The 25,236-nt window shown below is 35.4% G+C and overlaps 3 protein-coding genes and 1 non-coding gene across 4 annotated transcripts; 2 read left to right on the top strand and 2 right to left on the bottom strand.

Moving 5' to 3' along the window:
- Positions 1–419: 419 nt before the first annotated feature.
- On the bottom strand, positions 420–4,710 carry LOC114749987 (probable uridine nucleosidase 2). Its single transcript, XM_028938534.1, is given in 11 exon segments — positions 420–617; positions 1,101–1,236; positions 1,311–1,418; positions 2,888–2,984; positions 3,115–3,188; positions 3,191–3,218; positions 3,301–3,446; positions 3,449–3,485; positions 3,832–3,891; positions 4,050–4,165; positions 4,459–4,710. Coding segments are annotated over 11 exon segments (960 nt in total). The 5' UTR covers positions 4,508–4,710; the 3' UTR covers positions 420–508.
- A 2,071-nt stretch (positions 4,711–6,781) lies between these two features.
- Positions 6,782–9,715, top strand: LOC114749989 (UPF0548 protein At2g17695). The gene is made up of 5 exons (XM_028938536.1): positions 6,782–7,072; positions 7,912–7,970; positions 8,070–8,246; positions 8,332–8,530; positions 9,411–9,715. Exons 2-5 carry the CDS (start codon positions 7,912–7,914, stop codon positions 9,597–9,599), a joined length of 624 nt encoding a protein of 207 aa, XP_028794369.1. The 5' UTR covers positions 6,782–7,072; the 3' UTR covers positions 9,600–9,715.
- Positions 9,716–10,551: 836 nt separating this feature from the next.
- Positions 10,552–10,746, top strand: LOC114749994 (U2 spliceosomal RNA). The gene has a single exon (XR_003740604.1). It is a non-coding gene; the product is annotated as a U2 spliceosomal RNA (small nuclear RNA).
- A 796-nt stretch (positions 10,747–11,542) lies between these two features.
- On the bottom strand, positions 11,543–18,153 carry LOC114749993 (protein CHROMATIN REMODELING 19). The gene is made up of 12 exons (XM_028938539.1): positions 17,555–18,153; positions 17,263–17,380; positions 16,571–16,611; positions 16,230–16,480; positions 15,965–16,145; positions 15,354–15,539; positions 15,090–15,263; positions 14,823–14,981; positions 12,990–13,067; positions 12,746–12,882; positions 12,320–12,538; positions 11,543–12,226 (listed from the first exon to the last, which is right to left on the bottom strand). Exons 1-12 carry the CDS (start codon positions 18,038–18,040, stop codon positions 12,064–12,066), a joined length of 2,193 nt encoding a protein of 730 aa, XP_028794372.1. The 5' UTR covers positions 18,041–18,153; the 3' UTR covers positions 11,543–12,063.
- Between the last annotated feature and the right edge of the window lie 7,083 nt (positions 18,154–25,236).

Below are 25,236 nucleotides of genomic sequence, written 5' to 3'. Positions count from 1 at the left end.
TGATTATGTATCAGCAAAGTCATCTTTAAATTTTCAAAACCAAATCAAATTAACTTCCATTGAACGTCTTAAGAAAAATTAATAATGTTAAATAAAGTGAAAAAAAATAACAGTTTGACTTTTTTTCACCGATAAACAGCACTGAATCATCAAAAACACTTGACCCAAATTAGCAAACCAAGCGGCACTTAAAAGTGCAAAGAAGTTTATTGGCCTAAAAGAAGTACAAGGGAGTTTCAAGCCATCTTAAGGCCTTATTAGTTATTAGCTTTAAATCAATTTTAAAATTGTTTCAAACCAGAAACTATTTCACCAAAAAAAAAAACCAAACTATAGGGAGCTTTAAAATCAGTCAGATAAACCAGCAACAAACCCCAATGCAGGCATTCAAACTGAACCAAACATACAATCTCATTCTGGCTTTGTGAGTTTGTTTGATTCGCCTTGGTTTCTGAGCACCTCCAACCCCTGTCCTCTTCAATTACCATCGAAAATCTTCATGGTTGGTTCATGAATCCATAAGACGATCCATTACCAGTTTAACAACAGCAGGAGCATCAACTGTCACAGCTACTTTGACAGATGGTTTATCCGACCACTCAGTAACTTCACCAAACCTGTTTTACACCAAAGAAAGCATATATACAGCTATAAATCATTTAAGGGGGGAATGCAATGAAGAAGATAAAACTACAATAGAAGTATGATCTAAGAAGCACCAATACATTAAAAGGTGGCTTATATCAGTACCTATACTGTATCTATGCATTGGGATTGTGGGACTTTTTCGTTTGATATATTTCAGAATGTTTAGAAATACATTTGTGCATTTAGAAAGATGTCCAGACATATCGAAACAGCTCAATAACCCCAAAAGGACCTTTGGGAGAATTTCATCTCAGTAAATTTATATTTTTATTCATATCTTGTCATGGACATCTTATTTTACATCTGAAATCCTCCTTAATCACCCTTTTGCTGAATTTATATAGTATTAGCTAATACTTATCATTGGATGGGCCTACATATATCAAAATTAAAATAAGATAAATGGTTTTGCCCTGAATTCTCGAGGGACAAAACCTCATGGTGATACTTGCCTTTTTTGCTTATTATACAGAATCGTGAGTCCCCTCGTGATGCCATTAGTTTGGACTCTAACAGTACCCTCTGCGTAAGTTAGGAGTGAAGGATTAACAGCTGCAAGAAGGGTCGTTGGGTCATGTAGGTAAACGCCTGCATATAAATCAATTATAATATTCAGAAGATCATGGGATCTCTCAGTTCTTAAGCCAATCAACAACACAAACCTGCAGTGTCATATGCCTCAAAATGATAAGAGAAGTACACGTCCAAGATTTTGTTCAGGTATTGTGCAAATTTGCCTTTCGAACTTGCCAACTTCTCTCGATCAGCAGCTATATAGACATTGGTAACAAAAACATAGATGAATGATGTTTGCTATAGCATTTTTTCTAATCTGATTATATCGTTCAGACTGATGCCAAGTTCTCATCAATGGCCAAGAATGTATGTTCCAAATTTTAGGTAGAAGTGTAGAACGTCAAATCTTATCACAAGCCCAAAAACCAAAATGTCATATGCTGACTCTATGTGGACAAAGGCGCAGTTCCCAGCAAGAAAAGAAATTACCTTAATTGCCTTGAACTCATAAATCATGAGTTTGGGCAATCCTTTAGGGTTCTTCCAGCCAACTTCAAATCCCCAAGTTGCCTTGAGAACAGTTTTACAGTGAGCATCCTCCCCTTATAATTACTTACATGACCTAGGTTCACTGAGACTATAGATGTGGGTTGACTCCAACTCATAGCCTTCCTTAGTTAATGTGAGCAAAAACTCAGCCTTGATGGGGAAAAGAAAACATATTTTGGTGCTTTAGGAAGGAAACATTCAACATAAGCGCACCGTGGGAATGACAAAGAACTAGAGAGATGGAAATAAGGCTTCTTCACTGCAGAAACTCCAACCTGTGAAGCTAAGCATATGACAAACTAAGGGTGAGCTTGTAGCAACCCTATAAGAACTGGGCACATGTCTCTTCAAGGATGTCTACCAAAACCTTATTACCAGCCCTACTTCCTTAAAAGCTGCATAATCTTTTCATAAACACCAATCCATAAGGTCGCCACTTCCCAAAGTGACATCCTCTATCTTCTAACTTGGTTCTCAGTATCAAGCACCTCCAGGAAGCTGGGATTGACCTTCACAACTAACTTGGCTAAAAATAGTCCTAATGAATCCCTCAAGAACACACATTCACAAGAGAAAGAAAGAATGAGAATTCTGAGCAAAAATATCAAGACCAAGCTTGTATTGCTCCTCTGTTCTTTGTAGCTAGTACCTACTTCCAATCTCAATCCTCGATTATTGTTCCCTCCTTTATCATCATTGAATCCCCATCCAGTCTGTTCCCAAAACTGGTTTGTACAAGTTTATTAGAAAAATAGAAATTTGGATACTTAAGCGTTCAGGACAAACACAGCTTGTTCATTAGAAAATGATGGGCACAGTTCTGTCAAATCGTCCGTTAAAAAAGTGAATATTTTTTTGACAGTGACAGGACACTAGGACTAATTCATTGGAGAAGACGTTCACAAGTTCAATTAGACCGGGATATTAGTTGACAATCTCTCGAAAAAAAGAAAAAAAACAGTGGCCTTGAAACATCCATATGGAGTGTAACCTGATTAGTGATAAAGGGTAAATCCTGAAAGAAAAGGCCCAAAAGGAAAAATTTAAATTGTTGATGAAATTCTTTTGCAAACCGCATAGGATTTGTACAAGCAAAATTATCAATGCAATTACAGATAAAAGTTTATATAATTATAACGGAAGAGAATGAATTGGAATTTGCCAAAGGGTGTACCTGTCAGGACAACCTGGTGCGTAACATTTATCCCTACTGCAACAATGTCTGCCCCACTTGTGAATACAACATCCGCAGCATCTGGGTCGCCAAATATCTGAAACCGAATATGACCAGTGAATGAAAAAATTTCAGAACAGCAAGAAGCGCAGGCAGAGAGAAGCCAACAATAATTTATACATTCAAGAAGTAATATTTGGACTTTCAACACATGAAAGAGAACTCACATTGGCCTCGGCAGCTGGATTTACATTGCCATTCACTGCAAAAGCACCGCCTAGAAGAAAAATCTGGCCAATTTTTTGGAAAAGTCGGGATCCTGTTGGATAGCCTATACGAAGAGACATTTTGTCATTAAATAATGAAATGCGTAAAGGGTAGCAAGAAAACACAAGATCATCCATATATCAGACCAATGCAATATTTGTAAGCGGACCCAATGCCACTACAGTGACTTTGCCAGGATTAATCTTTGCTTGTCGAATCAGAAAATCAACAGCTGATTCTTCAATATGCTTTCCTTTAGGTGGAGGGAAATTTTGGTTGCCAAGCCCATCCGCCCATGGACAAAATCAGCAATACGAAGCTTTGTTCCTTTCTTAAAGAAATGAAGATTAAGACAATAAGAAGTATAATAAGTACAATAACACACAAATTTTAAGCTGTTATTGAATCCTGTAAATACTAGTATTACACTTCGTTCCTTCTTTCTTTCTATTGAGGGGTCCAATTACATCGTACTCGGTACTACTCGCAAGGAACAAACAAGTGGTAAATATCTAGTTACGATCATTGTCGAACAGGTAACTAAGTCAGCATATATTCTTCAGTCATTTAAGATACTGGGGAATCAAATGAAGCCGATGGTAATGGTAGTTATATTTAAGGGCACACAAATCAGTGATCGCATAACAAAATCAATCTGACAGAGAGGAAGTCCTCACAGTTAATGTAACATGGGAGCCTTCAGCCACTGGTATATCAGTTCTCCCTGCAACCTCCAACTACAATGGACATATTACACAAGTAAGGACGTTTCTAACAGAATGATGGAAGTCAACAACTTTATACTCGTTTATCCATAAAAAAGATCAATAGACAATCCAATAACTGTATCATAAAATGCCGCCTAGAATCAGAGAAGCGAATCCCATAACATTACCAAATGCAAGGCATTTCTGGTGGCCAGGGTGGTGTAAACATTTCCGTAAATAGTCGTAAGTCCAATGACCTCCAGCTCAGGCGATCGTAATGCCAGAAATATTGCCATGGCATCATCTACATGAAACAATTGCCATGACTTTCCTCTCAGGTCAACAATCTTCATGAATTCTAGCATTTTATATCAACTACCCAAAATGGACCACAAGAATGTTTTCTCTCTTTGTGGCCAACTGAAATGAAAGAATTCCAAAAAGAACACATCCAGAACTCATTAAAAGTCTATTATATGATAAACGTGCGTAATCTTTTGCCTTTTCTGATGAGATAAGTTGCGGTTTTTCCTTTCAGCGCAAAAAAACTGTAAGCAGTTGATGAAAAGGATTCTATTGAGAAATGAGAAGACCTACCAATGCCGGGGTCAGTATCTATTATGATCTTCTTGGGTTCAGACGCCATGACCGAGAATTCAGAAGAGGAAAACGAAAGATGAAAATTCAAAGGCCCAAGTACTGAATCTGAAGGAAATGTACAGTTAAAAAAGCAGAAAGAATAAGAGGTGAAGAGGTTGGTGAGAAGAGAACCGATCCGGCAAGATCCTCGGACCCGAACTTTTGTTCTCTTAACCAACTTCTCCTCCTTCGCCAAAATTATAAAGTACAGTAATTCTCTGCTCGAAGAAGAATGTTGAAAAATTTATAAGTCTTTGCAGGGGCATCTTATTCTTTTTTTTTTTGGCTCTTTTTATATGCACACATAATTTTCATTAAACTATTTTGATTTAATATTTCAAATTCAATCGGTGGGGGAGTATTAACCTGACGGAACTGTTCCATTATTATTATTATTATTATAAGTAGACAGAAGATGGCCACGTGGCAAAGAGAATACCGAAAAGGATAACGCCAAATGATTTCGGTGGCGCGAAATCACATAATTATTCGTTGTTGTCTGGAAAATTGGAATGCCGCATCAGATCGGCATCAGTCCCCGGATCCGAAGAAGTTAAAGGGATGTTTGGATAACTGAAAGTATTTTTTTAAAATATTTTTCTACGTATTTATTTTATATATCATAAAAATATTTTTAAAATCATAATTTTACTTCTAATCAAACATTAGAATAACCAAAATGAAAAAAAAAAACTAATATTAAGTGCTATAACTTGCCCTGATTTCAAATTAGCACCCACAGTTTTTATTTTCTTCATCAACTCCATATAAAATCAATACGTAAGTTGATCATTAAACTTTCATGCTACTGGTTGCAATCAAGTCATTATAATGTCTACGTAAGCAAATAGAGTGAGGATTCTGGCAAAAAAAGGAGCAACGAGGTGTGTGTGTGTGTGTGTGTGTGTGTTAGGTGGCCGTTGGCAAAAAAAAAAATTATACTAGTTGTGTGTGTGTGTAGATAAAAACATATATGAGGCGGCCCACGGAGACAGCTAAGGTAGACAAACATAAGTTCCAATTAGTTTTGTTACATCTAATAATACTTGAGTAGTTAATATAATAGATAGTTTATCAATTTTTATACTAGTTGTACATACTAAATATTTTATCAAATACTCATCTTGTCCTAAATATAAGATCTTTATACTAGTGTGTATAAGAGCCTTATATTTAAGACCGGAGGAGTAGTACTTATATTAATACATATGATTAGTACAAATATTTTAAGAATATAATTTAGTTATTACAAATAACTTACTTTATGAACTTTCTTAATCTACTTAAATTAATTAACTAGTTTTTATCTTAAACACATAAGATAGTAGTAAAAAGAATTGACATATATTTCATTAACATGCTTATCACATACTATATTTCATTTTCATACTTATCACAATGATACTTGCGTATTCATCAGAATAATGAAGTACGGATAATTTTGAATTTAATTTCGACTACTTCCATTTTATAATTTTCAAATAGAAAAATTAATTTTTATAAAGTAGTAATTTTAAAATTAATTTATCTACATTTTATCAATTTTTTTTTGGAGATTAGAAATTGAAGTAAGTATTTGCTGTGGATTGTCATGGACCGAATTTGCTGTTCAGAAATCAAATTCAATTGAAGTCATTAGCTAATCATTGTTGAAACACTTCTGAATAATTGGCATGCGCACACAATCTGCAAGGTGCATTTGAGATTAAGGGCGCAAAACAAGATGTTCTCTTCATTTTGCAGTGGCGGATTATTAGTCACTGAAGTGCGTTTTTGTTGCACATAATCTCTTCTCAGAGGCCCCAATTTGTAGCACAAGATTTCGGAATTGGATTCTCTCCACTACCCTTCTCATCCTCTTCCCTTCCACCACCCTCCTTTTCTTTTTACAATTATTGGATCAAAATTCCAATGATCCAGATTTAATATTTTATAACATTTTATAAAAATAAATATTATGATAAAAAGTAGATAAATAAATTTAAACTGTTAAAATCTAATCTGAACAGTTCATAACTACATAATGTTATTATAGAGCAATTTTTTTAAAATTTTTTTATTACAATTGTAAACTGTTCAGACTAGATTTTAACAGTTTAAATTTATTTATTTATTTGTTTAATAATATTATTTTTATAAGATATTAAATTTGAACTATTGGAATTTTGATCCAATAGTTGTGAAGAGAAAAAAAGGGCAGTGGAGGGGAAGAGGACGGGAAGGTAGTGGAGAGAATCGAAGTCCAGGATTTCGAACTCTGGAAAGAAAAAACTGAGGAGAAAGTAAGTTCTGAAAATGCGTCTCATCCGGGCATCTAGCGCTCTCGCTTCACAAATTGCTATTCAAAACTTCTGTATTTTTAAAATTACTACTATAGTATAGTAATAGTAAATGTGCACCGAAAGAGATACGATTAACCACAGGCCCGTCTCCATGCGAGTTATTTTGTGTTCTGTTGTTGTCATCTCTCATTTTTCTAAGACGTGGGCTCATTCTCATCTCTCAAGCTTACCCCGGCGTCGTCATCTGCAGCGTACAGCGGTACGGCCACTTTTCCGGCAGACTGGTTAAGGTTCGTCACTTGATTGCCCTTTCCTCTCCCTCGTTTACGTCGCGTCATTGTTTTTTTTTTTTTGGGCAAATAGAATTTGTCATTGTTGACTCCTGTTCTTTCCCGCGGCTTCTGAATCCTAAGTCCCTCTCTGCGCTATTTCCAAATTCCATGATTTTGTTAACTTGTCTGGGCCTAGGAATCCAGTCGAATTACCGCTTCGAAAGTTTTCGAGTGTTTATCCACAGCAATTTTGGTGGGTGCATGAACTTGCATCTTCAAAGCTAGACAACTCACGCGCGCGCGCGAATGTACATGAATTTAATGGCATTAAAACCTATTTGGCTTTCAGCCATTAAACTTCGCTTCAGTAAATTTTGCAGACTTACCATGTCGCATAATTAACAATACCACAAAGTTTCTCGCTTGCCATAAGTTTGTTATGTTCTAAGTTCTAACGTCTCGTTTTGTTTTCGCAACTCGTCTGTTCTTGTCATTTATCTCGATTTCATCTTCTGGTTAATTGAAGAAAGCACAGCACATCTTTCTAAGCCTATTGTCCTTTTTCATTTTGTGACTGAATGAAGTTCCTGTATTTGGCCAATGGTCAACGAGTTTAACCAGCTTGCTTTTCCGCAGACCATTGACTGAATTTAGTTCCGAAAACAAGCCAAAACTTTGATTCTGTAGGTGTGTTTGTGCGTGCATATTTTTGTGTGCGCAATAGCAGTATCAAACGTTTGACCCATCATCCCCAATCACTTGAACTACTCTCCAGTGGCTTTTGGAGGGTATTTTGATAATATTCAAATCTGTCTCTGCTGCTAAAACTCTGCAATATGTACAATTATTGAACACAGATGGTTTTCTTGTGCTGGCATCGGCCAACTCTCCAAGACCAGAAAGCTTGCATTGATAAGTAATCAGATGATGTTTGACTTCTTTTTTTTTTTTTTTTGGATTTTTAGCTTCTCGAGCATTCTAATGTTCAAACTTTTTCCTCTTGCTTGTCAACCAGGTCTGGTACTTTCAATTATGATGTTAAATATAGAGGAGCTACTGCTAAATCCTTGTCTTCCCTTAAAGAAGATGAAGGGTTCTCCAAAGGTGGATTCTTACTAAACCATGCTCGAGTTTTGGTAGGTTCTGGTCTTGACACTTTTGAAAAGGGCAAGAGTGCTCTCAGAAGTTGGAGGTTTGCTTATGTCACTCCTGTTTTCTGATGCATGCATACATTTATAGGCGCAGGATTGCTGAGCCATGACTGATATCATTTTCAGGCATTTCGGATTGAATTGGTCATTTGTTGATCCAAAAACTCCGGTTCAACAAGGAGTGAAGTTCTGTGCTTGTGTAAAGGAGTTCGTCCCATGGCTCATGATGCCTCTTCAGGTTGTATATGTGAATGAAAGTAGAACTAAAAAAAACCGAAATGCCTCCTTTGGTTTTGGAAGTGGCACTCTGGGTGGTCACTTACTGGTGAGTACTTTCCTCCTGCAGTCCTGCTGCTTTTCTTTGTCTCGGGATTATGGGGATGCGACTGGAGTCTTAAAATTTTTTAAGTGATTAAATTCTTTCCGCTTGGAGATGCAGATGTGAAGCTGAAAATACCTCCTTATCCAATGCTTTCTGTGCAGTTATAAAATCCAATAGTCTTTGGAGTTTCTTTATTGGAAATCTGGCTCTTTGTAATTGCCCCGCACTGCATGGTGCAGCAATGTCGCTTTAACAGTGTTCTTATGTTTCGAGACCTGAAAACATCTCTGTTTTCTTATCTCATTATGTACAGTGATTAATTAGTACCTGAGCTTTTCTTGAGGATTAGAAGCAATCACTGGTTGCAAGCCACAAAAAAAAAAAAATCACTTCAGCACAATAACTCATCTAAGGGCCATCTATGTGACTCTCTTCCAGAATCTCGCTCCCCCATTCTGTTATATTCCCTTCATGCTGGTATCTCTTCCCTCCCCACCCCATTAATTAATGACCTCCCCCTCCAACCTGCATTTATAATGCTTTTATAATTGAGGATATACTAATACCACCTGCCTTTTTGGATTCTACTAAGTCTTGCCATTGCATAAGAACTTCAAGTTTTCCTTGAAAAATCTGTCTCTCAAGCTAGATATTCTCTATATCTCTGTGATAACATTCCTTTGTGTCAACTGTTCTTCACTGTTTAGCTAGTGAAACCCCCCCATCATTATGCTGTAGTTTGTTGAATCCAGACACACATATCTCTGTATCTTAAAATTTCAAGAACTTTCGTATTTCATGTTACATATATTGTGGGATCAAATATGTATTTATGATTCTTGGCTTCTAATCATGTTTGAAATATTACTCTCTGTGGAAACAGGCCGGAGAGGAGCGATTTTCAATTGAGATGGATGAGAAAGGCCAAGTATGGTATGAAGTAGTTTCATTCTCAAAGCCTGCCCATATTTTGTCATTTGTCGGATACCCCTATGTTTTGCTGAGGCAAAAATATTTTGCTCATGAATCTACCAAGATGATGCTGAAACATATCGATTCCTTAAAACCCTGATTGTTGTCCTGCACCATCATATTCTTATGTAGTTCTCTGATGTATTTGTTCTTAAAACACTCTCGGTATGCTGCTTTGTAAATTGAGTCGGCGGATGAGAAGCCATGTGAATTAAATATAGCATGTCATAATGTTCACAAGATGTGAACAGTGCGGTTCATTTCGTATAATGTGCGTAATTTATTGTAATTGATCATGAGCCACCTGATTTCAATGATACTACTGAAACAAACAATGAAGCACAGCGCCTATGAACGTAATCATCAATGCGTGGGACGCTCAAGTTGAAGGCACGCAGGCAAATGAAATCCCGAATCAGTTCATTAGGGTTTCCATGCACTTGAACAAAAATTAGAAACATAAGAATATCACACGCAGAAGATGCAATAAAATAATGATCGTGAATGAAGCCAAGGAGAACCCAATTCGCCACTAAGCTCAAACCTGTCACTAGGCAAAACAAGTGGCCTTAAAAGGCACACAATTCAGTTGTTCTATCTGAATCGAACGAGACATTTCATGACTAAAAGAACAAGAAAAAATGGTGCTGAAGTAGCTTTACACAGTAAAATGAATGTTAGTTTCTTGATAGGGTGATTCCTGCCAGAACAATGTGTGGAAGAACTTGTTAAACGTCAAACTGAGAATCAGACCCGAAAGAGATTCACATACTCCTTGACGTTTGTTACTGCAAAACATCAAGTCCAGCCTTTCCATTGTTGGCAAGTTATAAATTCGTCAAATAATTTTAGTAAGAAACTGCGATGTTTAGTATTCAAATGTAGGATAACTGAAGTTCAAGAAGACATTTCGGCAATAGAGTCGAAAGAAACCCGCTGTCACACCGGCTATTGTAGTTTCTTGCGCCTTCAAAGAGTCCCACACTGAGCAGATGTAGAGGCAGCAAGGCATAGAGCACCTATATAAGCCTAACGGAGCGACGTTTCAAAGCATACCTTTCTCGGCCTTTTGGCTAAGATCAAGTGTAGTATCTGTTCTTATCAGTTTAATATCTGATACGTGGGCCATCGGCCCACATGATATTAAATTAATTTTTTAGGGGGAGGATCCACCACAGCAGCTTGCTGCTGGGATCCTCGAGCGTCGCCCACGCGTTGCACTACTGCGCGGGCCAGGCGCACCCCACCAAGCCCGAGTTGAAGTTTGCAGTTGTGTTAAAAATGTCTTTCATAAGCTCCTATGAGCCTGGTCATTTTCGTTGGTCAACGTCGAGTCCAATTATTTTCGAAGAGTTTTCTGACTGTGTTCTTATATGAGAAGTCAAAAATCTAGTCCCGCAACGTGCAATTAGGGCGCAATTATTTATCTGTTCTTTTCCTTTATTCTTTTATTTTATTCTGGATTAATATAATTTTTATTTTGATTTTAATTTTTTATGTTTCACCTAGAAATTATCTAAGTTCTTATTGAGTTATAAGAAATAATATTTTAAATAAAAATAAAATCAAAGGATTAAAATCTATCATTTGAAATTTAAAAAACCAAAATCAAAATGACTAAAATTTGTATTAATTTTTTTATTTTGATTATAAACTTCCCCTTTTGACCTGCCTAGCTGAAAATAACAATAATAAGCTTTAATTATTCTAAAACACTTGGCAAATTTACCATTTTATTTGTTGGACCTCGTCCTTCTCAAAACTCCTCCTAATTGGACATCCATTTTTAAAAATATTAAATCTAACTCATTTTTTAATCCAAGAGTAAAAATGGGATTCTGAAAGGAAAAGGATCTGGGTTAAATCGTTATTTGAGACCCAAAAATTAATCTAGTTTTAACTATTTTTCATAAAAAGGAAGATATTAAGCCTATTAAGGACTTGCGATTTGTGACGCTAGAAAAAAGAATAAACTGTGAGAAGACAACAGCAAATGCATTGGAAATGAGGTTTAAATTAAGAATGAATTGATAGTAAAACTTATGAACCAAACCATAGATTATCGAAAAATTTCATTAAAATAACCAGAATACATACAACTGTTGATAAAAGCAACTGCCATAACATTTAAAATTAAATTGGCTGTTCGTGAACTTAACCCTGAACTTGACGTCGTGCGTAAAAGCGTATGGCGCAAAGAAATCTGCAGCTTCGAATAAACAAAACACTACTGTTAGCTAACAATATGCACTATTCCCATCAGACTACAACCCAAGCAGCTGCTGCCTTCTGGGGCTTCAAGAAAAATGAGGGCGGCACATCGGTTAATCATTACACTGATATTCATACTCACTCCCCTACCGATAGTTAAAATATGACTACTCATGTGCCATCTATAGATTAATGTTAATGTACACCTGTGATATTCTCACCAATTTATCAGGGTCACCAATTCTCTTTCTCCTACCTCTTGGGATGGTTCTAAAAAACTAGGAGTGTCAACCTTTTTTTTTGGTTTTTTTTTTGGGGGGGGGGGGGGGAACTTGTCTTGAAGTCTCCACATGTTAACCCAAAAGAATTGCAGATAATATCTCTCCCATGGTCTTCTCAGGCATGTCACCTTTATCATCCATCTCCATGCCAGATTCAAGGACCGCAGCATCCAACACAAGCTTTCTTTTGGCAATCTCGTATACATTTTCATCAACTGTACCCTTGGTCACCAGCCTGCAATGGTATTATCAGAAGCATTAGTCCATCAACGCATGCAACAGTACTTTTTTGACAACCAAGCGAAGGACAAGTGTGATGAACAAGTACCGATATATAGTTACAGGCTTCGTTTGACCTATCCTATGGCAACGATCTTCTGCCTGTCTATCAATCTGTGGATTGAAATCCATGTCATGAATTACAACAGTATCAGCTCCTGTCAAGTTCAAGCCTTGTCCTCCAGCTCTTGTAGAAAGCAAGCAAGCAAATATAGAAGTATCATTATTGAACGTATCAACTATTGTTTGCCTCTCTGTCACCTGCGTACTGGCAATCACAGTTGGGTTCAGAGAGGAAGGAAAAGCTGCAACCATCCATCAGTGTTTAAAAATGGCAGGCATGCATACACGCACACCGCTTTGAAAGAGTTAGAAATCAACAAGTAACAAGACACTCCCATCACCTATGAGTATTTAAAACTCAGCACTTAATAGGCACACATCACAAAGGAAGCATACTTAATTAAGCATGTACCTTCCATCAAGCCGTCTGTAGGTCAAACCCATGACATCAAGTGACCACTCCAATATATCGAGCATAGATGTCCACTGACTAAATATTAAAACCCGATGACCGCCATTTTGAAGTGAAGGAAGAAGGTCTGCTAAGGCCTACATAAACAAAAGTGCAACCCAAATTGAGCACGTGTAACCAAAACGTATGGTTGCCTGTGAGTAATTTTTGCTAACATAACTTGTTTAAGTCAATCAAATCATACCCGACATTTTGCAGAAGACATAACACTTCTATCTGGAAGGATACCCTTTCTATCATTGACACCATAATGAAGTAAAAGCTGCAAAGGATTCAAACAGGCAACGGTTTAAATATATTAGACTATTTACTTAAATATCTCATCTGATCATTTAGCGCAATACAAGTTAAAATTTGATATCTTGTCTGAATGAGATTGAAGAAGACCGTCAGAAAATAATCAATAAAAAGTTTAAAGTAACGGAAGCTTGAATTTCCCTATTCCTTTTCAGAATAGTACTAACTACAACAGTATCAAAAAAAGCCAAGTAGCCCAGTTCATGAATTTGCAATGACACTTGAATCCTCGCCCACATGTTTAGGGATTCTCCATCGTCTATAGCATCTAGTTAACAAGGTTCAAAAAAAAAAAAATCGGGGGCTTCAAGTCAATATCCAGAGCTTCATTGCTCATAAACGAGTGAAACGCTGAAAGACTTTCAGGCTAAAGGGGTTATAATACTTGTACATGAGATAGTCCATACTATAAATAACCTCCACTTACATCTCTCAGATCTGAATTAGGATTTGGTTTAGATAAATGTAATATTTAGATTGCTAGGTTATCTTTAATATTCTACAATATTTGGATTTAATTCTGATATGGAATATTTACTTTTAGTGATAGCGTTAGAGATAAGGCTCTATAGATAGGCCTTAACACATCTTAGTTGTTAGCCTTTTTGACGAATTGAATTAGATTGGTATTTGAGTATTCACTCCCCCTTGAATTACTTCTCTTTCCCTCCATTCATCTGGTTCTCTGCCCCTTTTTCCTTACTATTCTCCCTTTCCCCTCTCACGTTCTACATCATTTGGTATTTGAGCCAGGTTTTGCTTCACTTCACTTCCGTTCCCAAAAGCTGCCTAAAGTCGTAAAATGCTTCAACCTTAAGAGCCTTACTTTAAATGAGAATTGAATATTGAATTGCCTTCCCTCTTAAGTTTTCTCTCCTCTCTAATCCCCCCTCTCCCTTTCCCCTCCCCTGTTCTACATTAAGGGGTCAGAACTCTTATGCTCTAACTGGGTTTGCATTAAGAAACAACTTGTTATATGCCTATCCGACACAGTTTGCATACTTCATTACGTAATGAGCAACAAATGATACAAGCCGAATTTCTCTTATCCTAAGAAATAGGATGTTTATGGCTGTACATTGTTATGAGATATTCAGTTTAGGAAGGTTTTGCAAGTTCATAGAGTAATCATATCAAGAGGAACTGACAATGTAGAAAAAGTATTATGCATCGAAGAGATAGTTACATGTATTGAAAGCAAAGTGTCTGTGTTGTTGTCATAAGACTTTAGAGGTTGGGAGATCAATCGTATGATGAGAAGGGTAGAATTCTTCCTTCTATCATGATGAATAGGGTTCAGTCCAAACAAATTATGATGAATAAGCCAAAATAAATGGGTATATTTATAGATAAAGAAGGCTACTATAGACGACAATTACAAAAAAGCACACAGACTAACGAAATGACTAAAATATAATTAAAAATACCCCTAATGTTAAAAATATTCGCCAACCTTATTCCAGGAAGCAAAATGTAGCCCTCCCTAGTTTATTCCCCCCCCCCCCCCACGTATTATTAGGTCTAATTTAAGGAAGCAAAATGTAGCTCTCCCTAGTTTATTTGAGCTGGTCTATTGTTATTTGCTTCTAGAGATACTACCTATGCATAAAGGATATAAAGGATAAAAAATTCTACTTCATTTTCAAATATAATTATTTATCAAAAACTAAGCCATAGAATTGTTGCGAAAGAAACTCATTTTCAACGGTGGAAGACTTACCCGGTGAATAGAGAAGTCATTGTAACTTTTAAGTTCCTCAATAACTCTGTCCAAAGTACATTCAAAGCCAAAAGCACCCACCGGATGCAACTTCCTAGCAAAGCGAATGACATCCTCATCACTATAGATTCGCCTAATCAACAAGGGATGATTTGCAATCTGAAATAAGAACAAAACATATATATGACTATAAAACGGATGCAATTTCAATGGAATAAAAATAGCAGGAGTATTTATCAAAGCTTATATATGTTTAGCATCCAGAACCTTGCGAAACTGAACAAAATAATTGTTAATTTGTCGACGAGGAAGAACTTCAAGAATATTATTAGAGTTAGGCCCTGAACATTTTGCCATTCGAGCTTGTGAAATAGCACGATACTCCTGAATGGCTTCCTTATAAGAATTTTCCTGTTGCACTTCCATTACAACATATTCAACCTGCAGCAACACATCTTGGCCTTGTAAATGGCAAGCTTATAATGAAGCAACACAGCTAAACAAAACCAGCACTAAAGGTGATCCACACACTCGTTGGATTTTAGGAACAAGCTGCTGCATCACATCAGATTTTAGTCGCCGTAAAATAAATGGCCCCAAAATGGACTTCATGCGACCAACTAAATCTCCATCTTCTGTGTTCAGTAACCTTTTCAAGTCAACATCTTCTGTAGCAAAAATATCTGGCATCATGAACTCCAACAATGACCATAATTCCTGTAACAAGATCAGCAAGAGATCTCAAGGGTTTACTTGATGAGGGGGGGGGGGGGAACAGTTGTTGCAGTAATGCTAGCACATTAGTAGGCAGAGAGATTGTTGCACGAGACTAAACTACATGCCTAGAATCATTTAACTGAGATAAGTTGTCTTCTCTCTTACCCCCAGTTCTAGTTATTCTCATATAAGCCAATAGGCATTTTGAAAATGCATCTTGGACGATTTATGTACCAGATAATTGCTACTTTCTTTGGAGGTTAACTATGGTACTAGTGTATTCCCAAACTTTTCACTTGCAAATCATCATTAATATAATGCACTCGTCTTGCCACCAACAATCTTCAGTGTTAATCAACATGCACAAAACACCTATATGAAATCAAATTTTTAATACCGATGCATGAATCACATGAAAGGCATACATGAAGATCATTTTGAAGGGGTGTCCCCGTCAGCATCAAACGCTGGTTTGCATTGCGTGCAACAGACATTAGATTCTTCCACCTATAGCTATTCTTATCCTTCAAAGCATGTGCCTCATCCATCAAAACACAGCTCCACTTCCAACGCTTCAGAATTTTGCGATCATCTTTCTGCTGTGCACTAAAGATAATATAAATTAAAAATTTTAACTCATGTCAAAAAAAAAAAAAACTTAGAATTGGAAGTGCTATGTAAGAAATGAACCTGTGCCGTTCAAAAAGTGAATAGCAGACAAGAAGAACATTAAATGGAGGAGGTAATCCCGCCTTAGACAAATAGCTTAACTCCTTGAAGTATGTTGCTCGTCCAGCGCCATGGTATTGGAGAACAGAAAAGGATGGGCACCACCTTCGCATCTCCCTTTCCCAATTTTCCAAAACAGAAGCAGGACATACTATAAGATGAGGACCGGGATCATTGTGAAGGTGTTTCAACAAGGTTAGATATGTGATAGCCTGTTAGACAAAAACATCTCTTAATCTAATGAGCCAAGAATAAAATTTAAAATTATGTCACATAAGCAATCCAGAGGTAGTACAAAATACCTGAACCGTTTTCCCAAGACCCATTTCATCTGCCAATATGGCTGTACGGCATATGAAAACAAATGTCAATTTTGACATTATACCCATCTCAAAGTTTATATCAAATGAACCAGAAAAAATCTGAAACAAATAAATATAGGTCGCCATTGCATAATCTTGTTTCAATAAGCAAGCATATAAAAGGTCAAGTACATAGAAGCAAGCCAATCTAAAACACAGTCCAGGCAACCACATAATTCACACAAAAAAGAGACACTCGAAACCAAAGACCTATACAATAGGTAAAATGTTTTCATACTACAAAGGATGTATACCCTAATGTATCTAAAATAAAGCCATGATCAATTAGATGACAAAGAAAGATCTATCCACTGGATCAGATGTCTTCGATTTGGTTCAGCACTGGATAATATGATTAGCGTAAAGGAAGAGAATTCCCCCTCAAAATAGTACCAATCCTTGCTGGAGTAGGCATGTTGAACAATTCCAGTGACAACAGTGGGGTAAGAAGTATACATTTGGAGAACAAAGTACGTTGAAAGCTTTAATCCTAATGTCTACTTAAAATTACCGCAGTGTGTTAGTGCACTATATCAATCAGCACCAAATAATTCAACTTCATAAGAGGTAGAGAGCTCGAAAGCAAGGCATGCTACTAACGGTAGACTCCCAGTAGTTGGAAACATACGTACCTCCTCCAATGCCTTTCCGATACAACAAAAGCAAAAAGTTGACACCAACCAGCTGATATGGCTTAAGGATAGGCTGAAAATCAGAGTCCTCAGACCCACATGCCACATCAATATCATCCTAAAAAGCAGTTGATGAAATCCAATTTAGTTCAATCAAGCCGAAAGGCCCGGCAAACAAAACAATAAGCTACGTACATTACGTCTCTTAACTCAAGCTTACTACAGATATGTGTTTGGCATGCTTGAATTAAAGTTCAAAATCAAATCAACAATACAGATAAACTTGAGGCACCTGATTTACAATTCTCACTGAAGAAGATTCTGCCTCAGAATACCGATCGCAAGTAGTCCCCGATGACCCATATAGCTCTCTTTTCAATTCTGCAGATATTTTTGCACATTTATACAAAGCCCTCCCCACTACATCGTTTTCATCCGCTTCCTCCTCTTCTATTTCATCCTCATCCGATGATTTTATTTCATACACTTCCGCAACATCCTTATCGCTCTCCTCGTCGTCGACAACGAACCGACGGCCACGATTTGCCGCTGCCCCAGACTTGTCTCCCTCCAGCTCCACATCCTCATCCTCCAAATTCTCTTCCACTTGGACGCAGTCATCGCTGCTTTGATCAGAATTGTCCTGCTTGACAGGCCGAAAAGCAAAGGACTCAATCGGAGGCGGAGCAGAAGTCTGTGACTTCTTTAAAACTCGCGAGGGCTTAAAGGAATGGTTCTCCCATTCGTCGTCGGAGATTTCGTAGAAATCGCGCTTCATCGCCGAGACTTGGAGGTGAATGATAAATGTGTGCCCTAGAGGGAGAGCTCAGAATGTTGAAGCAGGATTGAAGTGAAGGAGCTAGGAAGTGCCCATTTGTTCGGGGGGGCGTTTCGAAGTCGGAAGGAGAAATAGAAATTAGAATTGGAGGGGAAAAAGGCGGTTGTCGAAAACGACGAGCGCGGGCATCGCAAGCATACACGTTGTCACTCTAAACTGTGGTGTCCCTTGTCCCCCGAACATTATTTTATACTCCATTTTTAAGTGATTTATAATTTTAGGAATAGAACGAAAAAGTATAAATTATAGTAATAAATTAATTTTGCTCCAATATACGTTTATTTGTGCCAACTGTAGAGTCAAATATCTCTAAATTAAAATGATTGAATTATTCAGGCTTAATCTTCATCTTGAGAAAAGAGAACTAAGTACTTGTTTGGCATCGCTATAAATACCTATAAGCACATAAATAGAGATAAAACTTTTTTCATATCATAAATCATAATCGAAAAGCTGTTTATAAGACATTTCAAATAGGCCATAAGTGCTTGTTTGACATCATTTTTATAAATACATTTTATATAAGTCAAAACAAAACTCTTCATACATATCATGTATTTTGTAAATTACAATTAAAAAACTGCTTATGGACATTCTAAATGAATTTATAATAGATTATATTGAATTGAGTTTGGTATTCTCAGTGGAAGCCACTGTTGAGGGGCTGTGAGAGACAATAACAACAACTAGATATGTAGATATGCGGATACAGTTGCAAAACTAGGTATGCACATTGTTGCTGAACCTTGTTGGGTTCTAAAATGGCCTCAACAATACTTACGTCAAAAGTTTCAATAAAATTGCTATTTGTTCTAATTATATAGAAATTATTAGTTGCTATTAAAAGTTAGTCAAATTAGTAAAAAAATTGATTCATAACTCACAAGATCATAAATTCAAACTCTAAATTCTCTTTTAGTTTTGAAGCATATCTTAACCTGGATAAATTCCAGATATCTAGTTCACTTAAACTTTTTGTAACTAAAAAAAAGAAATCATTAATTTAGTTTTCAGGGGTTGTGACTTGTGATAGCAAGCACTCCTTTTTAGAGATGTTATTGATGAAATTTTAATAGTTTTGCAAAGAGATTGACATGCAATCTCCCGTGCAACTCTCAAAGAAAACATTAGTTAATCACTTAACTAAGTTCACAATTTCTATGTTTTTAATCAACCACCACTTTTTTAGGCAGGAGGTGAAAATTATTTGTTATTAAAAAAAAAACTAGATGTTCCTGTTGTTCCCTGACTCCTTTTAAATTAACATTATTTAGTATTTACTAAAAGATTTCTGTCCTACGTGATTTTCCCTCCTTCTAGGCAGGGACATCGAAACGAGTCATGGGATCAGAAAAACAGAGAGGCCCAGTTGGCGCAGACCATTATATCATACTATCCCAAGGTATTCAGTTCAATTCAACCCATGTAAACAGATTTGTTATTTCTTTTTCCCCGCACTGTTCACCACGTGGCTTTGTTCGATGATTCTGTTTATTTAATTATTTTTTCTTTTTTAAGTTTTAACTAACAGGGTGCGTTTAGAGCCTGTTTGGTTCAATCCCATTACAGGCCTGCAACGGTAACTATAATTACATTACCAATATATGAGTGTTTGGTTACTCTTTAATATGGTAATAATCTTTACCATAGTAATAATGATTATCAAAAATCTGGTAATCTTCATTCATACCTTTCCCCTTATGAATCATTAATACCATCTCATTGCATATTTCAAAAAGTCTCTTTTGCCCTCCAATCTTTGTTACCTTCTTCCACCTTTTCTTTATCATCCACCTCTTCCCGCCGTTGATGAACTTACCACCGTGAGCACCACCACACCCAACACCCACAATAACCATCGTTTCAGTCCCATGTTCACTACCCAAAAAATTGTAATATTCCAATTGTATTGCTCAGATCTGAAAAAAGAATAGCTCTGTGATATTGTTTTTTTTTTTCCCAGCAGAAAGGGAAAGAGATGAGGTCCCAATATGGAGTGCCAAGTAACATTGATTGGAGTATCTATTGTCATCAAGTCAAAAGAGTTTGATGACCATGAACTGCCTCTAATCGGAGATAGCCATGGAAATGGTTGTGACCACTATGAACTGCCTCAGACAATTTTTTTTTTTGGTTTGCTCGAGGAAGAAGGTTGTGAATCCATACTCGTGCTTCAGATTTTTGTTAGGAAAGAAGATAATGAATCTAGGAAGAAAGGATCTGGTAAAGGAGTTATTCTTAACTTTATTTGATTAAATATAAAAGGTAATTTTTTTGCTCAATCTTCTTAGTAACATACCAAACATATGGATGGTAATAAACATTACATTATATTCCATTGCATTACCACCTTTAGGCATATAAGAATTGAACCAAACGGCTCCTTAGTTTTTAGACCAAAGCAAATGGTCTTTTGCTCACCCCTTAATCATAACAGTCCAGTATTCTTTCCCACCTGTCTTTTGCTTTTTCCTTGTGAGGAGCCGAAAATACTAGACTACTCCACCATTTGAAGAATCTTTGTCAGCAGGCATCAAAATTGACTCTAGATGGGACGATATTCTCTTATTTCTGTAAATAGTCTGTTGATCTAGCGGGATAAAATCTTTTAGTAAGTGGGAAGTTATAAGTCTGACATATTTTCTTTTCTGATTTCATCAAAGGTTTTCTTTTTAAAGATTTGGAGGGAAAAAAGTTTTTATCTCTTTCAATAAATACGCTTTTTAGAATTTGGACTTGTATTTTCTTTCTTACAGAGATAAAACTATTTAACACCTCAACCAATACCTTGTTAGTGTTGGATATATTTTTGATTTGTAAACGCTGATTATTAGTATCTATCCTTCTTCTTAAATAAAAAAAAGTAGGAAAATTAATCTTTTAATCCTTATAGTTTTGACACGTTTGTCATTCAGTCCCTATATTTTGATTCGGTACAATTCAGTCTTTATAGTTTTGACTCAGTTGTAACTTAGTACTTAAAGTTTGACTCGCTATAACTCGATCCCTACAATTTTATCTGTTTTATAATTTAGTCCTTGTGTTTTTGAAAAATGAAATCACATATTTAATAAAAAGAGGGTTTAAGTTATAAAATAGTTAAAAATATAGGGATCCAGTTGCTGTGGTCAAACTTAGAAAATTGAGCTACAACTGATTTAAAACTATAAGAAATAAATTACACTGAGTCAAAATATAAAAACTGAGTTATAAATGAGTAAAAACTATCACGATGAAAAGATTAATTTTCTTGCACCATGACATCTTATGCTGTCTTTTGTTGTGAAACCAAATGTCAAATTTATCTGGGGCTGAGTCTCATCGCGTGCAGCGGGGAATGGACCTCATTGGCTTCTAGAAAGGGGAGTGCTTTGAAATTCGGCGGTTTTGGCACTGGAAATCTGGAATAATGGATTGCCTGGGGTGTGAATGTGGAATGACCGTTTCCCTGCTGGCAGGAAAAAGAGCACGAGTCGCCAATACTATTATAATAAAAACGTTCCTTTTAATTTAGTTATAAATATTAACTCCGATCATAATTATAAGAGTTAGTTGACTAATTTAAATAGATTAAAAAAATAAATTAAATTAGTTATTTATAATAAACAAATGTTTTCTTTCCTAAAATATCCTTATTAATCAAGTGTATTGACTAGAACTATCATTGTTAGAAGGACTACATTGGGAAAAAATGCATAAATACAAGAGAGAAAGTGGGTTGAGATCTTATATTTAAGATCAAAATAAAAATCAAATAAAGTCTTATATTAATGACCGGAGGTAGTATAAGATTTAAATTTATTTTATTTCTTATTTTTTTATTTTTTAAAACAGTTTTTATAGTAACGGCATATGTTAAATATTTTATCAAATATTAAAACTAATATATTTGATTAACATAGATATTTTAGAAAAAATAACATTTATTTATTACAAATAACTAAATTAATAGACTTTCTTAATATATTCAAACTAATCAACCAGCCCTATAAGAAAAAGAATCCAAATAGAAATCACAATTAGGAGTAACTTTGTACTTGTTGTTCGTTACTAGTAATGAGATTCAGTTTATATTATTATAACTTCTAATCATTGTCACGTATAAAAATCATGCTGATCGTGGTTATTTATCACCAATCCAAACGGGCGCTTGCATATACGAATTATTTCCAAACGTGACGACACCGTTTACAGTTAAGGGTGTGTTTGGATGAAACCAAACCGTGGTTTAAAAGTGATTCTGGAGAATAGATTCTGGGAAAAATAGATTCTGTGAAGAATAGATTTTGTAAAAAAGTGATTCTGAGAAGTGAGAGTGTTTGGATAGTTGTTATCAGAAGCATTTTTTATATATACAAATTACTAAAAAAAAGACATAAGTTAATATGATAATTACAGAAAAAATAGATTTATGATATATTTTAATTTAAAGGAATAAAATTATTAATAATATGTTTTTTACCAACATAATTAATACATAAGACAATATAATTAATAAATAATTAATGTGTATATGTATTTATAAAATGTAAGATTAAATATATTTATAAAAAATATGTTTATAAAAAAAATAACAAGATACATATCATATAGACCCTCATACTCTCTCTTTTTTCTCCAAAAGCAAAAAAATTTTGACCCAAAACCATGGTTTTGGTTTTTGGAGGGAGTGTTTGGGTGACTTATCATCCAAACCATGGTTTGGGTCCCCAAACCATGGTTTGGGGTGTCACCCAAACGGAGCCAAGGTTAAGGAAGTCACTCTGTTAATTTGATGTCGTGGTGGATTAGTTGGATGATAGAGACGTAATGCCTATTGACAGAAGCAAATGAAATCAAAGTCTGAATAATACTGCCATCCAACTGTTTGCAACTACCATCCAACTAAGGGAGTGTTTGGCTACTGCTAAAAACACTTCTTAAAAGCATTTTTCTGTAAAACAAAACAAACTCCTTCACATATCTGCTTTGTAAATTATAAAAACACTTCTAAAATCATAGTTTGATTTCTATCTAAATACCCTCTGAAACAGCTAAGTGGATTTCAGGGTTCTATTTTCTTAATTTTATTTTCAAAAGCTATGTAAGAGAGCCCCCCTCAGCGAAAAATTTAGGCAATAAAGTTTACACAAAGCTCTGGTTTTCAATCAAATTTAAGATAGCCATTTTTTATAATTTCAGGCTTTGTAATCAACAACACCGAACGCTTATATTATTTTGTTTTTAGAATGTAAGGACGTGGGTTCAAAACTTTTGTGAAAGGAATAATGAAGATGTAAATTATAGTTAAACACAGTTAAATATCTTTTGCTTTCTTTCTTTTTTGTAAATAAAAATATTATTTTCTTTCTTATTTTTTTCCAAAAAAAAAAGTTACATATTCTTTCAACTAGAGCCGGAGAGAAAATTATACTTTCTCTCGTCCTTAATATAATATAAAAGCTAGTTAACTAATTTAAAGTAGATTAAAAAAATTAGTTAAGTTAGTTATTTCTAATAAATATATATTGTTAGTTATTTCTAATAAATAATATTGTTTTCCTAATATACCCTTACTAATCAAGTCTATTAGCTAGAACTACTACTTGATGAAACTTTTAATACATTCAGCTATTACAAAGACTACTTTGAGAAATATAGATAAATATGAGAGACAAAGTAAATTAGTGTCTTATATTTAGAATTAAACTAAAATCAAACTAGTTTTTATATTAAAGAACAGAATTAGTAGTACATCCTTACCTAAATAGACTTGCACTCGTTTTTAGGGGTGTTTGGTTATTGGCAAAAGTGCTTTCTAGAAGTACTTTTTCACAAATCGAGATAAACTTTTCTACATATTTATTTCATATATTATAAAATCATTTTTAAAATTATAGTTTGTTTTCCATCCAAACACCTTTTTTATTTTATTTTACATCCTTAAGCCCTGTATTATATTTTTCTTTTCAAATCTCTTTGCAAGCAACAACAAAATTTTTTTAATACGAAATAACTAATTATTTTATGCATTTGTTGAAATAGTTCATGTTCATTGAGTTAGATATTAACTACAATGTCGCCAGCACTCGCCACGACAAACAGTTATTATAAACATGTTGTTAAAGAATTACATATCATACATATTTATCATTGATCCATGTATCTCGTTCATGACGTTTAATTATAGCTGTTTTTCAAAAATTGGCGAAAAAACTGTTCCTCAAAAAATAACTTTTTAGGCTTTTTTTTTTTTCAATTTCCTTGGCTGTGATGCTAACCTCAGAAAAATTAAAACACTAATACCGTTTCATGTATTTTGAGATAATTTGAAAGAATTTTGTACCATCTTGATCCCAAATTATTATTATTATTGCTACAGTAGGAAGATGACGCAGCAAATCTCGCTTCTCATTCATTTCGCCAGCTGCGGAGCTGGTCCGAATTTCGGTCGGAGAGCTTTCTCTCGTCTACTCGACGGAACGGAACCTCCTTTTGTAGCTGTTCTGTGCTTCGCTGATCCATCAATTTGTGCTGCACATCAACACAAGCACCATCTTCGGTTCGTTCACTGGCTGTTTTTGTTTCTGAGATCCACGCTGCTGACCGTAATAGTTCTGACTCCTTCACTCTTCAGGTCCTTTTCTTTCTTCACCTAGCTTGTTTTTGTGCTGGTTTTGTTTTTATCTTTCCAAACTTTAGCTAGGGATTTAATTTAATGCTTCTTGGCGGCTTTTCATTTCTTTTCTCCAGTTCTTTTCGCGCAATTCATTTCTTCTGTTGTGCCAAATCATGATGAATACTACTGTCTCTTCATATTTATTGGATCTCAATGCCTGCTCGATTAGATGGCTTCCTTGATGTTGAATCTGGTGATCGAGGTTTGACAAGTCCAGAATTCATTACTCACAGTTAATTGGACCGTGTTGAAATTTGAAAACTGAGTTATCGTGCTTGATTTGTTTACTGTTTGCCATTTTTTCCCCTTTCCTCATATATGCATATATAACAATAAGTTGAGCTTTATGTATATTGAATAAAAATTTTTAATCATTATTCGTCATTTTTTAATTATAATTTTTTAGCTGCTAGTTTTGTCCCCTGCTCTCTTCCATTGACTGGGAATTGATGGTATCTTAAACTGATGATTAGGATTA

The sequence above is a fragment of the Neltuma alba genome, unplaced genomic scaffold (genome assembly GCF_004799145.2).
Source record: "Neltuma alba isolate B1F8T4 unplaced genomic scaffold, ASM479914v2 tig00006257_pilon, whole genome shotgun sequence".
Classification (NCBI taxonomy): domain Eukaryota; kingdom Viridiplantae; phylum Streptophyta; class Magnoliopsida; order Fabales; family Fabaceae; genus Neltuma; species Neltuma alba.
The sequence above is the reverse complement of the archived record's forward strand: the minus strand, read 5'-3'. Positions and strand labels throughout refer to the sequence as shown.